Source organism: Diceros bicornis, chromosome 6 (genome assembly GCF_020826845.1).
Source record: "Diceros bicornis minor isolate mBicDic1 chromosome 6, mDicBic1.mat.cur, whole genome shotgun sequence".
NCBI classification, from domain to species: domain Eukaryota; kingdom Metazoa; phylum Chordata; class Mammalia; order Perissodactyla; family Rhinocerotidae; genus Diceros; species Diceros bicornis.
This window is the reverse complement of record NC_080745.1, coordinates 67403359-67418475: the sequence shown is the minus strand read 5'-3', so window position 1 is coordinate 67418475 and position 15117 is coordinate 67403359. Positions and strand designations below refer to the sequence as shown.

At 55.6% G+C, this 15117-nt stretch overlaps 2 protein-coding genes across 3 annotated transcripts; one reads left to right on the top strand and one right to left on the bottom strand.

Moving 5' to 3' along the window:
* The first annotated feature begins 4457 nt into the window (after positions 1–4457).
* On the top strand, positions 4458–11843 carry CUEDC2 (CUE domain containing 2). Of its 2 annotated transcripts, none has more exons than XM_058543876.1 (9): positions 4458–4561; positions 9862–9948; positions 10305–10448; positions 10542–10603; positions 10692–10819; positions 10905–11087; positions 11230–11291; positions 11367–11427; positions 11512–11843. In XM_058543876.1, exons 2-9 carry the CDS (start codon positions 9875–9877, stop codon positions 11656–11658), a joined length of 861 nt encoding a protein of 286 aa, XP_058399859.1. In that variant the 5' UTR covers positions 4458–4561; positions 9862–9874; the 3' UTR covers positions 11659–11843. The 2 variants fall into 2 exon arrangements, with proteins under 2 accessions (XP_058399859.1, XP_058399860.1); XM_058543877.1 differs by having other exon boundaries at positions 4481–4561; positions 9865–9948.
* Positions 11844–11954: 111 nt separating this feature from the next.
* FBXL15 (F-box and leucine rich repeat protein 15) lies at positions 11955–14330 on the bottom strand. Its single transcript, XM_058543875.1, has 4 exons — positions 13923–14330; positions 13599–13752; positions 12767–13272; positions 11955–12297 (listed from the first exon to the last, which is right to left on the bottom strand). Exons 1-4 carry the CDS (start codon positions 13973–13975, stop codon positions 12108–12110), a joined length of 903 nt encoding a protein of 300 aa, XP_058399858.1. The 5' UTR covers positions 13976–14330; the 3' UTR covers positions 11955–12107.
* Positions 14331–15117: the final 787 nt, after the last annotated feature.

Sequence of the window (15117 nt, the reverse complement as noted above, 5' to 3'; positions counted from 1 at the left end):
CCAGCCCCCATGAGGGAGGAGGGCCCCTGATTACAGGTTTTTTGAAGGAGGTGCTGTCACTCAGCTCAGTCCAGCATGCCACAGGGGTACTTCCAACCCCAGAGCTTGCTCTCCAGGCCCTGTGGATGTAAGGGAACCCTGCAGGGAGCCTAGATGCTTCCTTCTTTGATCTTTCCTTTGAACTTAACCCTTAGAAGCTTAGAACTCATAAAACATCTAGGATGCCGGGGATCTTGCTGTTCACTTGGCCCAACCCCCTCAATTTACATTATGCTGGGAAACCAGGGCCAGCAAGAAGGAGTGACTCACCCAAGGTCATGCAGTAGGTGGCAATCCAGAGCTCCTAGATCCCAGCAAGGCTTGGGCCACCACACCCAAGGCTTGGGCCACGATCCTGATGGCCTCCTCCTCCTGGCCTCACCCCAGCCTTACCCAACCCTGGCATCTGATCTGAAGCCCTTCACTCAATAAACCCTGACTGACCAATTTTAAGCCCTATCCTACCTCCCAACTGGGTAGCTCACATTCTACTTAAGGGAGGATAATAAGAATTATAACAACCTCACACACTTAACTGAGAACTTACTAGGTGCAGGCACTGTGCTAAAGCTCTGTACAGAAACTATCAACTCACTGTATGTCGATATAATTAATAATAATAATAATAATAGCTGTAGCTTTAACCTGTAGGCCAAAGTGCCTCATCATACATGAGACACACTCAACAAAATGCAAGGAACATTTATTGAACAGCTACTAGGTGCAGAACACTGGAGTAGACACCATGGGGCTCATGAGTCGAGCCCCATTGGAGAGGAGTGTGGAGGATTTGCAGAAGATTGTATGCACCACTGGGGAGTTGAGAGAGGCTTCTTGGAAGAGGCATCTGAGAGAGGCTTTGAAGGATGTATAGGATTCCACAGAGAGGGAAAGAGGTGTCCCCAGAGGAACTGAGGAGAGATCAGCATGAGTAAAAGCATGGAGGGCAGGTTATGACCAGGGAGCAATGGAAGATCAGGCTTGAAAGCTAAGTGGAGGCCATACTATGAAAGACTTTAATGGCAAGGTAAGGAGTTCTGGGGAGCCACTGAAGTCTTTCAGCAGAAGAGTAGCCCAAATTGAAGTTATTAAAAGATCTGGCCAGTGGCAGGATGGGTGCCTGGAGGAGCACCTCACTGGGATGCTATGAACCTGAGCCAGCAGCTTCCCCGTGGCCTTGGTATGGACGGTGTAGCACAGCCGGGCACCAGAACTGAGTCCCTAGGGCATTTGCTAGAGCTCACAGCCTATGGAATTCAGTTCTCAGAGCCAAGTGGCTGAAGTTCTCTCAGCCTTGATGCTGCCCTCTCATGCTCTCTTCTGTGAATTTCCTCCATTCCCAGGACGAGTCAGATGAGGACCCTGGGATTTCAAGATTCCTCCTATCCCAGGCAGGGCCTGAGCCTGAAGCTGAAAATAGGGCCCCATAGCTAGAGAAAGGGGCAAAGGTTCTCTAAATTCCAAGAGGAACTGATGTAGGATATGAGGGGAGTAGGCTCAGGGCTGTGGTAGGAATTCCATGGGTACTTCAGAGTCAGTCCCATCACCTCCTGCCCAGATGTGCTCCTGGTGGGGCTAGATGTGGAGCTGGAGGGGAAAAGGACTGGAGGAAGAGCCAGAACATATGCACTGAGAAGGGCATCTCTCTAGAGACTGAGGGGCTTCCTGAACCAAAGGGGACCCCCAAAATGTGGATCCCCAACATAGGAGCCCAGGAATCCCAGCTCCCTGAAAATCTCCACACCTGAAGGGAAGAGCTGAAGTACCTGGGATAGGCAAGGCAGTGGAAGAGAAAGATTTCCTGAAACGCACTTTCACTTTCTGGAGAGTTAAACTGAGGGCTGGGGTGCTATTCCCACTCACAAGGCAGAGCTGCAGCCTACCCCTGGAGAGGGAAAGGCAAGCTGGCAGGCTCAGGAGCCACCCTAACCCCACCCTGCTCGAGTTGAGAGAAAGGGGCCTGCACTTACCCATGAAGCCTCCTCTCTCTCTCCTGGGCTGGATCTGCAGTGATGCTCTCCGAGAGTGCTCCTTAAATAGGGCCCCCACTCCGCCCCATCCAACTCCCACCCCCGCCCCATCCTGGTTATTCTGAGAAAGGAGGAAGGTGTGGGAGGGCCGGGCACCCTGCCCAGAGAGCCCTTTCTGACCTCAAGCAAGAGCAGGGACCCCCTTCTAGCCGCCCCCATCCTTCGAAGTGTCCCCTTCCTCACCTCAGTCTTTGACTGAGTCCCTCCCACCCCTTGAAATCAGCCAGCTGGGTTGTTTCTCTGCTCTTAATATCTGGGAAACTTGCCCTTTAGGCCTAATTCAAGCCTAATTTTTCACTCTGAGGTTGGATGATGGGGCACTGGTGTGGGAGGGGAAGCCACAGCACAGGCTTCTAGCTTTTCACATCAGGTGAGGAGACCCCACCTCCCAAACACCGGCTGCAAACTTCATTTGAGGGGATGGAGAGGGGACACCACTCACTTCCTTTCACCCCGTGTGGCTTCAAGGTGTGGCTTCAAGCAGCACCCAAAGGGCAGGTGGAGTCTGCTCCTGTCTTGGGGAGGGAGAGACTGAGACCCAAGGGGACAGAAAATCAAGGGCTTAAGGTCCAGCCAGCTGCGGAATGCCGAGCAGGACAAGTGTTCCCTGGAGCCCCTGCCTTACAGTCTGCGTGTGTCCTTGTGTCTGTGGTGGTCCCTCTCCTTAGCCCACCCTCTGTCCTCTGACCCCAGAACCTGACCCCTGCTGCACAGAGTTGGGACCCTCCGGAGTTTGAGCTAGGAGTTGAGGGGCTCCCCCTAAGAGTTCTTTCCCATCATCCCTCCCCAAAAACTCAGGAAGTTCGTTCCGATAATGTTATCTAGATAGCTACATCCAACTGCCATCCAAGAAACAGGCAGTGGGGGAGGGGGGAAAGGCACAGCGACAGGGATGGCTGCAGGGGTCTTGGGCCAGGACTAGGGACAGCTCTAGTGAGGAAACCTGAAAGTTCCCATATGAGGGTGGTAGGGAGAGAAGAGTCATCAGTATTGTGCAATGGAGGGGGAGGAGGATGGGGGACTTGGGGCAGGGGTTGGGGGGTGGGGGGTCGGAGAGGGTAGGGACGGTGGCCACATCTTTAGAGGGCTGGCAGAGGCCTGGGGCTGACTGACCTACCCATCACCCCCTTCCCAGGGGCCTGCCTGGCCAGAGTTCAAAGTGGCTGTCACCCCACCCCTCATTAACCCCAGCAGCGCCAGGCTGGCAGCAGCAGTGTTTTTATGGGAGAAGCGACGCCAAATGTACTCCTTACTTCCTCCCTCCCCTTTCCTGCCCCCTCTCCCCAGCAGCCAACGTCTTTCTCTTTTAGAGGCCAGAGAACCCTAGTGGGGATATGGGAGCCTGCAGTGAGGGACAGGGCTGGAGGAGGGAGCAGGGATCCCCTTTTCTCCATATGTTGGCACTGCCTCAGTCCTTAGGGGAGAGGATGGGACTTTCTACCTCGGACTGTGAGCTCCTGGGGGCAGGGACAGTCTCTGGGTCCCCAGCACCCTACAAAAGGACTAGCCCTGAAAAGAGATTCATCCCTGCTGATTGGGGATGAGCTAGCTCATCCTTTAAGGGAACTCTTTCCCTCATGACCCATTGTGGGGTTCCTGGGAAGGGATAGCTGTGGGTTTCCCCACAGGGTAGCACCAGGAAGCTGAGGTAGCAGGAACAGAAAAGAGGAAGCTGAGGCCTGCTAGGTCCTGGAGTTCAGCTGTCCTGTTTTAAATGAGAAGCCCTGCCAACATGGGCGTCAAGGCACTGGGGTAGGCACGACCTGCAGGCCATCCTGGATCTGGGCTCAAGTCAAGCCTCACCCAGATCACCTGCTGCCCTTCCCCCAATCAAACCAGGCTCCATGGTCCCAAGACCCAGACCCTGTAACGCACCCTGATCTTGAGATATCACTGTTAAGGGAATGCAAAGGGGACAGACAGGGTGGGAAAGTCAGCACCTAAGAGTTGATTGGGTGACTGGGCTTGAACCTGGACTGGAAACGAAGGGGAAAACACACTGGGATTTGGAGAACACCAGGCCTGGGTCCACCAGATCCAACCAGGGAGCCATGGGTCTGTGGAACGACTGGAGACACAAGGAGACGGGGAGAAAGCTACAGGATTTGAGGGCGGAGATTCTGGGGTGAGGAAATAAGGCGGACGGGAAGACACTGCGGTTGAAAGGTTCTCAGTCCCGCGCAGATGACAAGGAACTAGGCGGGGATGCACTCAGCCACTGCGACTCCCCCCACTTGCAGGACCTCCACGCCTAACGCCTCCCTATACGCAACAAAAATGGCCGCCGCGAGAGCCCGTCCAAAACCCGGAGACAAACGAGAGTGGGAGCAGGAGCCCCGCCCAGTTGTGGGCAACTGCCCTTCTCAAAAATGGCTACCGCTGCGCTTCTGGAAGGCAACCGCTCTGGGCTCCGCCTTTGATCTCGTTGGTGGGGCTGGGGGATGAGAGCTGCACCGCGCGGGACAAGTCGCCGGTGGCGCCCGACGGAGCAGGTGATTCCCCCTCCAGCCCCCGACCCAGGGCTAGGAGAGTCGCGGAGAGCGCTGACCCAGGGTACCCGTCCTGTGTGTTCCCCCACGGTACCCCCCGGGGCCCGCCGGACCCCCATCTCTGATTCTCGCCGTGGCCTGTATCAAGGCACATCCCAGCTTGCTGAGGCCTCCCTCGTCATGTGTCCCCTAGGGCCGCAGCCGCATCCCCGTGCCCTCGGGTCCCCTGTTCTGGCCCCTTACGGGTACCCCGCTAGCTTGTTTAGGGAGCTTCTGCTTCAGGGGTCCGCCATCATCGCGGTGCCACTTCCTGTGTTCCCTCCCCCCGCAGTTTGTGCTCACGCCTGACTTTGGATGCCTGAATCCCTTGTACTCCTCAGTGTCCTTGGCGCTTCTAAGACCTGACTTGGGGGTCAGGGGACAATGATGTCCTCTGGAACCTGCGTTATGGGACTAGGGCCCCAGGAGCCGGGCTTCACAGGGGCTAGGAGAAGCAGTGAAGACCTCCGTGCTAGATCCTCTGAGTGCCCCAGGACTCCTCCCACATGGCCTTCTGCCCTCCCTCCACCTTGAGCACCTCCCCACTCCAAGGGAACAGCATGGTACTCTTAACCCGAGTCTCCCTTAAATTGGTCCAGAGAATCTGTATCAAGCATCTGGAGAGTCCAGGCCTGTGCTTGATCCTGAGGACGCTCTCAGTCCCGCTGGGGGCAGTGAGGATGGGACAGTCAGAGTTGGCTGCAGGAAAGAAGTGAGTCCTGCAGAATGAGAGGCAAAAGGAAAGACGTTCTGAGTAGGGAGAATGGTGTGAGCAAAGATTCTCAGTTAGGCAAAAGGGCCAGCCGTGCAAGAGAGGAGGATCAGAATATAAGCTGGAGCCACACCGTTTGCATCATGAGAGGTGGTGTAGTGTAGTGGTTAACAGTAAGGGTTCTGGAGCCAGACTGCCTGAGTGTAAATCTGCCATTAACCTGCTTTGTGACCTTGGGCAAGTTAGTTAACCTCTCAGTGCCTCCATTTCCTTTTAGGTAAAAACGGGATAATATGATAATATTAGTATCTATATTTTAGGGTTATTGTGAGGATTAGGTAAGTTAATACATGTAAAGTGTATGGAACAATCTCTGGCACGTTGTAAGCAGTCGGTAAATGCTAACTATTATTACCATCATCAGAGGTGTTTAAACAGGACTCATGACGGGACAACAGTCACATTTTATGGGTGCCACTAACCAGTGAGCCCTGACTTGGATTCCCCAGGAAGTAATGGAGTTCTGTGGGCTACATCCAGAATTTGAAAAGTCTCTTGGAAATCATGTTTTAACCCTGCAGAAGGCTGGCTGCTCAGGCCGCAGATTCCCCGACTTAGGAACTGTGGAGGAGAAGCCTCTGGGCAGGAAAGAAATGCTGAGGAAGGCTAGGGGGATGGAGAAGGGTGAAAGTAAGAAGTGGCAAGCTTTGAAGGGTGGGTACAGTTTGGGCAGCCCAAGAACAGGAGGAAGGAGGATGTTCCTTTAGGAGACAAGCTAGAGCAAAAGCTCAGGGGAGGAAGACTTTTTCTTTGGGCACAGTGAGGAGTGTCCCAGTAACAACTCCCTGGTCCTAGACCTTGATTAGAAACCTAGAGGTGTCAGACACATTCCTGAGAGCTTCTTCCCTAGAAACCTGGCTTTCTTGCAGCATCCATGGCCTTTGTCCCAGCAGAGGTTGCTAGGCAACTGACAGCAACCAGGATTTGATGTAACCCAGGGTGGATGTAGGTCTCCGTAGGGGGCTGATCTCTTGGGAGAGCTGCATGATGGGATCTAGTATGCCTGATCTGAACAGTTCTGCTCCTCCCCAGGGCCCATGCTGGAATCTGGAGCAAGAGGCAGGCATTCCCCTGGTAGGCTAGGGCTTCTCAGTCCTGCAGTCCAAAGTGATCCCTGTGCTGTCACAGCAACTCTGTGTTACCACTGGGGACCAAGGAACTGTGATCATAGATGGTAGCCCTGTCTCAACCCACTTGGAAGTCTTGCTATCCCCCCATCCCCAGAGTAGCCCCTAGAATATACACTCAACTAGGCGACTTGGATTTAAATCTTGACTACCACGGTCAAGCCAGGTGACTTTGGGCAAGTCAGTACACCCACTGAGCTTCAGTTTTTTCATCTGTAAGGTGGGGAGTAACTGTTTATTGATTGTCTACTTTACGGGAGATACGGAGTGTACTTTGATGAATAAGCCTGGGGTGTAGTCCCTGCCCTCGGGAAACAACTAGAGGAAACATGAACATTGCCCAAACAATTATTTAATTGTAACTGTGAAAGGTCCTTCTAAGTAAGGAAGAGTGCAGTCTGCAATGAGGGTGTAAGATGGAAGGGACCAAACCAGTTCTAGAGAGTCAGGGGCAGCATCCTTAGAGGAAAGAAATTTTAAACTGAGACCTGAAAGGTGAGGAGTCAGACAAGTGAAGGGGTGGAGGTGGAAGGTTGGCCAGGCCGAGGAAACAGTTTGCACAAAGGCCTTTACCATGAGAGAGCTTGAGTGTTGGCAAACTGAAAGAAAGGGTGGAGGGGAGTGATCCGGGGAGGGTGTGGTGCGTGGTGAGGCTGGAGAGATGTAGGCAGGGGTAAGGACTCGAATCAAAGGCCACAAAAAGAATCTGGACTTATCTGAAGGGAAGGGGGAAGATTTTAAACAGGAAAAACATGATTTTTGGTAAAGATCACACAATTATGATCTTTGTGGAGAATAGGTTTTGGGGGGCAAGATGGTAGTGGGGAGAAGGGTTAGGAAGCTCTTGCAGTTAAGGCAAGAGATGGAGCAGAGTGGGAGTAGAGATGGAGAGAAGTAGATGTGCTGAGAGAGAATGGTCAGGGCTTGGTGACTAATTGCATTTGGGAAGGCAAGGGGTAGGATGACGTCAAGGATAATTCCCAGACTGTGGCAGGAACAGCTGGGTGCGTGGGCATGAATTTACTGAAGACGGCCTTGGAAGAGTAAAAGATTTGGGGAGGGTCAGTTTGGGACATGTTAAGTCATCCACATGGAGGTGTTAGAGAGGTCGATGTACAAATGTGTAGCTCAGAGAAGGAGACTGGACTAGAGGATTGGACATTTGGGAATTGATGACATGGAGTTGGTACATAAAGATGTGGGCCCAGATGAGATCTTCTAGAGAGAGAGGGTGCAGAGTGAGGAGAGAGGAGGAGCAGCTTTGAGCCTGAACTTTGCCGCCACATTTAGAGGGCAGTAGAGGAGAGGGGGAAAGAGAAGGGAACCTGGGAAGAAATGGCCAGAGAAGTAGAAGAGAAGCAGGAGAGTGTTATGCCTCAGAAACCAACATTGATGCTGCTTGAGAGGGCAGATATTGTGAAACCATAGGAAATTGCCCCTTTCTTCCTTCCTCCCTCCCTCCTTTCCTCTTTCCTTCCCCTCCTTTCTTCCTTCCTTCCCTCCCCTCCTTCCTCTCCTTCCTTCCTTCCCCTCCTTTCTTCCTTCCTTCCTCCCTCCCTCCCTCCCTCCCTCCCTTCCTTCCTTTCTTCTCAAAAGCAGGCAGTATTGGCAAGCTCATTTGGTTTAACCTCATTAGACCAAAACCTGAGAAAGTAACTCTTGACCTTAGCCTGAGAAATTTTGGGAGAGCTTTTGGAGCAGAAGCCAGACTGGAGTTGGAGAGAAGTGGCTAGAATGGAGACTAATAAGGGACTAGAATCTAGGACTTGGTGGGGTTGAGATAGGGCACAATCAAGGGTAATCCCCAAATTTCAGGTTTGGCAGCTGAGTGAGTAAATGGTTGTGTCAGCCGGTGAAACAGCAAGAGGTGCATATTTGGAGGGGGGATGTACACAGATGGGGAGGATATCATGAGTTTGGAGTAGGTGGAATTTGAGGTGCTTCTGAGTCTTCTGAGTGGGTTGATGAGCAGACATTTGGACCTATGGTTCTGGAGCCATTCATTACCACTTACATGTTCCTGACTCCTAAATACAGACTTTTGGGAGTCAAAAGCATGTAGGTGGGAATGAAATAAGTCAATAAATATTTATTGAGCACCTGCTATGTGCAGGCATTTTTCTAGGTGCAAAGGCTATACTGATGAATAAGACAAAGTCCCACTACCTCTCTCTTCTTGGAGCTTACGTTCTATGGGGGAGGACAGACAATAGGCAAATAAACATCAAATAACATTAAGCTGCAGTAAATGCTAAATAGAAAATAAAGCTGGGGACCAGCCCGCTGGCACAAGCGATTAAGTGCACACGCTCTGCTTTGGCGGCCCGGGGTTTGCAGGTTCGGATCCCGGGCACGCACTGACGCACTGCTTGTCAAGCCATGCTATGGCAGCGTCCCATATAAAGTAGAGGAAGATGGGCACAGATGTTAGCTCAAGGCCAATCTTCCTCAGCAAAAAAAAAAAAAGAAAGAAAATAAAGCAGGGTTAGGGATTAGGGAGTGTGAGGAATACCTATTTTTGGTAGGTTAGTCAGGGAATGTCTCTCTGAGGAGGCAGCATTTGAGAAGAGCCCTGGAGGAGGTGAGGGGGTGAACATGTAGATATCTGGGGAATAGGTAGGAAGAAGCTGGACAAGTTTGAGGAACCGCAAGGAGCCTGGTGGGGCAGGAGTGGAGTGAGTGAGGAGAGAGTGGTGAGGTTGGAGAGGTAGGCAAAGGCCAGATCTTGTAGAGCTCTGTAGACCTTGGGAAGGAGGATGGAAAGTCCTTTGTAGATAGGCCCAACCTGCTGGAAGGGCAAGGATTGGGCAGGAAGAGAGAATTCATGAGAGACTTCCCCTTCTAGCTGGGCCCCAGAGCCAGAAAAGACCCTTTGTGCAGAGGGTGGGTGGCCCATTCTGGGTGGGGAAGGGCTGTGCTCGGTCCTGAGGCCTGCTCCTTGCGGGGCTGGACAATGGGCCACTTGTGGTTGGACTTGGGGGCTAAGTGGCCCTCTCAATGATGGGATTCCTCAGTCAGGAGGCATGTGACCCCAAGACCTTGCCTTCTTGCCAGAGGGTCTGGGCCTGCTGCTGGGGAATGGGGTGGGGAGCTGGGGAGAGGTCAGGGGGAGGGGCGAGGGGAACCTCCACTCTGGAGGCCTTCTCCTGAGACAGTGCCCTGCCCTGTCTCAGGCTGGAGGAGGTGGAGAGATGGGCAGGGGGCTGTGGCTCTGCTTGAGGGAGTGGGGGAAGGCTGGAAGCTGTGGGCAGGATCAACAAATGGTTTCCATAGCAGGGCGGAGGGAGGAGCTGGCCACCCCTGGGCCTAGTGGGTAGGGGCAGGCAGAAGACGGCTTGACGAACCTACATCTTGTGTCCATTCAGAAGAGGAGAGAGCATGGAGCTGGAGAGGATTGTCAGTGCAGCCCTCCTTGCCTTTGTCCAGACACACCTCCCAGAGGCTGACCTCAGGTAGAAGCAGCTCTCCTAGAAGGATCCTGCTAGGGCCAGGGTTGGAGCTGCTGGGCAGTACTCTGATCTCTGGCCAATGGAAAGAGCGGGATGGGAAGCACTCTGCCTCATTCCTGAGGTGGGGGAGGGCTGATTATGATTTGCTGGTATGGCCTTTCCTCTTATCCTGTCCCTGTCACTTTTGTTGGACAGATGAGAAACCAAAGCTCTGAGGGAGGGTGGGATACTCTCTGGCCTCAAGGCTTGAGGTCTGGCTCATGGGACCCATGAAGCAGAGGACTGGAGTCTCAGGGTGGGTGGGGGTGCTGGAGGTATCCAGTGTCCTACCCAGGGCTTGTCCTATCTCCTTCCTGCAGCGGCTTGGATGAGGTCATCTTCTCCTATGTGCTCGGGGTCCTGGAGGACCTGGGCCCCTCAGGCCCATCAGAGGAGAACTTTGACATGGAGGCCTTCACTGAAATGATGGAGGCCTATGTGCCTGGTTTCGCCCACATCCCAAGGTGGGGCCTGGCTGGGGCCAAGAGGAGGAGGGGGCTAGCTGATTGTGGAGGGTGGGCAGAGTAGTCCTCTTACCACCTTTCTTGTCTTTTTAGGGGTACAATAGGGGACATGATGCAGAAGCTCTCAGGGCAGTTGAGTGGTGCCAGGAACAAAGGTGCGTCTGGAGATCGGGCACTTGGGTGACTTGTAACTCCCATTCCCCAAAGCCCTGGCAAACCTGATGCTCTCTCTGCCTCTTCAAGAGAACCTGCAACTGCAGAGCTCTGAGGTCCAAGGTCAGATGCCCATCTCCCCAGAGCCCCTGCAGCGACCTGAAAAGCTCAAAGAAGAGACTAGGTCTTCTCCTGCTGCTGGGGACACCCAAGATGAGGTAGTGGTAGAGGAGGGTACTGATGGGGGAGCTCGGGGGCAGGAAAGGAGGAAGTACTGCCTTTTGCCATCATTTATGCCCACAGGCAGCCGGCACTGAGGAGGAGCTGCTGCCAGGGGTGGATGTCCTCCTGGAGGTATTCCCTACCTGTTCGGTGGAGCAGGCCCAGTGGGTGCTGGCCAAAGCTCGGGGGGACTTGGAAGAAGCTGTGCAGATGCTGGTAGAGGGGAAGGAGGAGGGGCCTCCAGCCTGGGATTGCCCCAACCAGGTATCCTCTGCCAGACGCCCCCCAACCCATGTAGCCTCAGCTACATTCTACCTTAAAGTGTTAAGCCCCCATCCTGAGCCTATCCCCATCTGCTCCTCCTGCTGGTGCCCTGCAGCCTAGACCAGGCTTCCCCTCTCTGCAGGACCTGCCCAGGCGCCTTAGAGGCCCCCAAAAGGATGAGCTGAAGTCCTTCATCCTGCAGAAGTAAGTCTGGGCTGGGCCGGGCCTTAGAGGGTCTTCCCAGGGTGGCAGAAGCTTCACCCAGCCAGTTTTTGGCAGGTACATGATGGTGGATAGTGCAGAGGATCAGAAGATTCACCGGCCCATGGCTCCCAGGGAGGTGAGAGGGTTGGGGCTGCTAGGGGTGTGGAGTGGGTGGGACTGTCTCCTGGCTTCTGTGACTCACTGCCTGATTGCCTGACAGGCCCCCAAGAAGCTTATCCGATACATCGACAACCAGGTAGTGAGCACTAAAGGAGAGCGATTCAAAGATGTGCGGAACCCTGAGGCTGAGGAGATGAAGGCCACATACATCAACCTCAAGCCGGCCAGAAAGTACCGCTTCCACTGAGGCATTCACCAGACTCTGTCCGAGCCTTCTAGGCTCAGATCCCAGAGGGATGCAGGAGCCCTACACCCCCACACAGGGCCAGTCCTAATCCTGTCCCCCTTCTCCACCCCCTTCTCTATTTCCTTGCTCCACACTGTTAACCTCCTCTTGGAGCTGCCCATGGACACAGTAAAGGTGGCCCCAAGAAGGTTTGAGTGCATTCTGGTCATTTCTGCCTCAGAGCTGGGGTGCTGGGGTAGTGTGTCTGTCTTACTTTCTCTCCCAACCTCACGTCCCCTGTCTCCAACAGGGCAGCAGCGCCAGGCAAGAAGAGGTAAAAAGCTCTTTATTTGAAGCTCAGGGTGGGGCAGGGCATTGCCCTCTCACCAGAGGCCCCCACAGTCCAGTTTCCCTACAGTTCATAGCCAGGCACCGCCACACAGTCCAGCTGTGCCCCACTGGCGGGCGGGTCAGACCTGCAGGTTGACAAAGGGTGCAAAGCCCGCCATGTCCTGCAGCAGCACCAAGGCCTGATGCAGCGGCGGCTCCACGTCGATGTCCACGCCGCGCTTCCGCAAGCGGCTCAGGCTGGGCTCGGCCACATGGTGGCAGTGCCGCACCCGCAGCGACCGCAGCGCCGGGCAGTACTCGGCCAGTGTCCTGCGGGAGGAGCGCGGTGAGGCTAGGGGCACGTAGTCGCCAGTAAAGCTCCTGTCTCCCTTCAGCTCCGGGCATATGTTTTCCCTCCACGCACGAGGGAGGGGCCTGGATTGGGGTCATACACTCTGCCTCCAGTGAACCGGAGACTTCCTGTCTTTTAAAGGGGGAACCTGCTGCTCCGCTCCGCCCAGGATTGCAAGGTTCTCCCCTTGTTGAAGAAAAGCCAGAAATCGGACTTTGCATGTGAAATTTCCAAATGTGTAAATAGTGGTTCAAAAAGTTTTTAAACTGCTGGCGCTCTGGCCTACGCAATCCTAGAGGCCTTTCCTGTTCAGAATGGGGGTGCCTTGGTAGCAGAAAAATCCAGAAACCCCAGTTCTGCCTTTTGACGACTACAGCCCGCCCCTACCCTCAGAGGCTAAGCAAGTGATTGCCCTCCTCCCATCCCACCGACTCCAAGCCCAGGCACCTGACGCCGTCGCTTCCAACGCGGAGGCAGCCGGTTAGGTCGAGGTGCTCGAGTTCCGGGCAGTTCCGAGCCAACTCCTGGACGGCGGCGTCCCCCACATTGGCGTTGACTGCCAGCGAGAGGCTGCGGAGGCCCGCGCCGCGCCTCTGCACCAGGTACACGATGGCCTCATCCTTGAGCTGACGGCAGGCGGTGAGGTCCAGCTCCCCAAGGGCCGGACAGCGGTCGGCGAGGCCGCGCAGCGCCAGCCCGTCTACCCACTCACAGTGTGCGAGCGACAGGCGCTGCAGGCGAGGGCAGCCCTCGGCCAGCGCCCCCAGCGCGCGGCGGCTCAGCTGCCCGCAGCCCGCCAGCGACACAGTCCGCAGCTGCGGATTCCGCGCCAGCACCGGCACCAGATCCTCGTCCGACAGCCATTCGTGACACGGCGCCAGCGCCAGCTCCTGCAGCCCCTCGGCGTCCCGCAGCAGCCAGGCCAATGCAGCCCGCGAGATCTGCGGACCCACCTGCGGGCGGGGAGGCACCTCGACCCTCAGCTGGCCCCGAGGGCCGGGCAGGCGCTGCCTATCCGCCCCTGAGGTCTTTCCTGGCAGCTGTCCGCCCTCGGGACTCGCCACCTGCCCCCCCCAGGAGAGAACCCGCGCGCCCTCTGAGTTGATACCCGGTACTCGCCCTTTGAGAGTACTTCTCGCTGGGTGGATGCTTCCCGGGCATTCCTGGAGGCCCAAGGGGGTTCGGAAGCTTAGACAGCGGGGCTGGGGGCTGGGGGCTGGGGGCTGGGCTGGAGGCGGGGTGGGGGCGGTACCCTGACGGGGGCGGGGCTCCGGCTCACCTGAGCGGCGTCGAATCGGCGCAGCCCCGCCAAGTGCAGCTGCACTAGCGCCCGGAAAGCCCGGCTGACGCGCTGCAGCCGGAGCAGCTGGCGCAGCGGCACCCGGCTCAGGATGTGTGGGAGCAGCACGTCTTCCCAGGGCAGGTCCAGGAGCCTGCGGGTAAAAGGGCGTTGGCGGCGGCGTCCCCGGGCCGCTGTTACCGGCGAGTCCACCTCCGTTATGCTCCTGCGCCCCGCCTCCTAAAAGCGGCCCCCAGACCCGGCCCCGGTTTAGCTCCCCTCCCCCAAATCCTTCTTTCTCTCGGCCCCTCCGGTGCTCGGTACCTGACGGCTCCTGGCTCTTGCTCCCCTCCGGACAGCTCCATCGGTGGCTCCATCGGCTGTCTACTGCGCGTGCGCAGTAAGGTCTTCTCGCTTCGGCCTTGAAGCAGCCGCAGCGAACCCGCCTCCTTGGGCGGTAGAGACAGACCGATTCAATCGAGTGCCGTCTCACTGAGGATCCTATCTGAAAGCGTTCGGGATGGATCCCGAAACTGAGGGCGGAACAGACCGGTGGTGTAACGTTAGACCTCTCCTTCTCAGCTGCTACATGGCCCGAGACCCGAGGCTGGAGAACGCGATGGTGCAGCAGAGACTGGCTTCTTTTTTCGTCTTGGGCCAGTGGCCGCCTCTGAGTGAAGTGGTGATGGGAGGAGCAGGCAAAGCCAAACGCGGAAGGGGCGGAGCCAGGACTCCAAGGTTCGGGTCCTACCCTCTGCCCTCCGGTCGCGTTTAGCGACTTTGAAAAATGGGGAGAAACTATTGAGGCTCTTACTGTCTGGCACGTAGTAAGTGCCCAATAATTGGTGAATGAATTGAATGGGCGAAACTAGCGTTTTTCTTCCTTCATCAAGCAAACTTGCCCAAATCTCCCATTCCTGGTTAACTGTGAACTACAGGGCTATCCAGTCCCTTCCATTCCCGGACGATTTGGAATGGGTTTACACCTTGGGGAGAGATACATAGAGGGCGCTAAGAAAGACTATATCTCCAGCCTGGTCCCTTTCCTTTCCCCAGGAGGTCTAGAGTCCTGAGAAGAATGAGTGCTCAGCTTAGCCCGCCAGGAGTTCTGTTTCTCGGTTGGCCTGGGGGTTTAGTTGTGGGGTATGCGGCTAGCCCTTCCTGGGGCAGTGACGCCCCAGAGCTCTGGGCTCAGACTAGGGGCCGCTCTCACCGCGTCCCCAGGTCCTAGTTCCAGGGTCCGCTCCGGGAAACCCCCGGAGCAGTGCTTTTTTTCCCCATCATCCATTGGTGGGGAGGGTGTGAAGAACACCGAGGGCTAACCCTGTCGCTGGGAGCTGCCCCAATCCCCACCCCCCCAGCAGGGTTGCACTCTCTTTGGTGCAACCGCTTCACCTGCCTCTTCATAAAGAAAACTGCTTCCCATCCATTATCTCATCAGGGCTTCGGGCACTTCTGCAAGGTGGGCAGGTCTGTCACTTCACTTTAAAGATGAAACTGAGGCCCTGGAGAGGAAGCG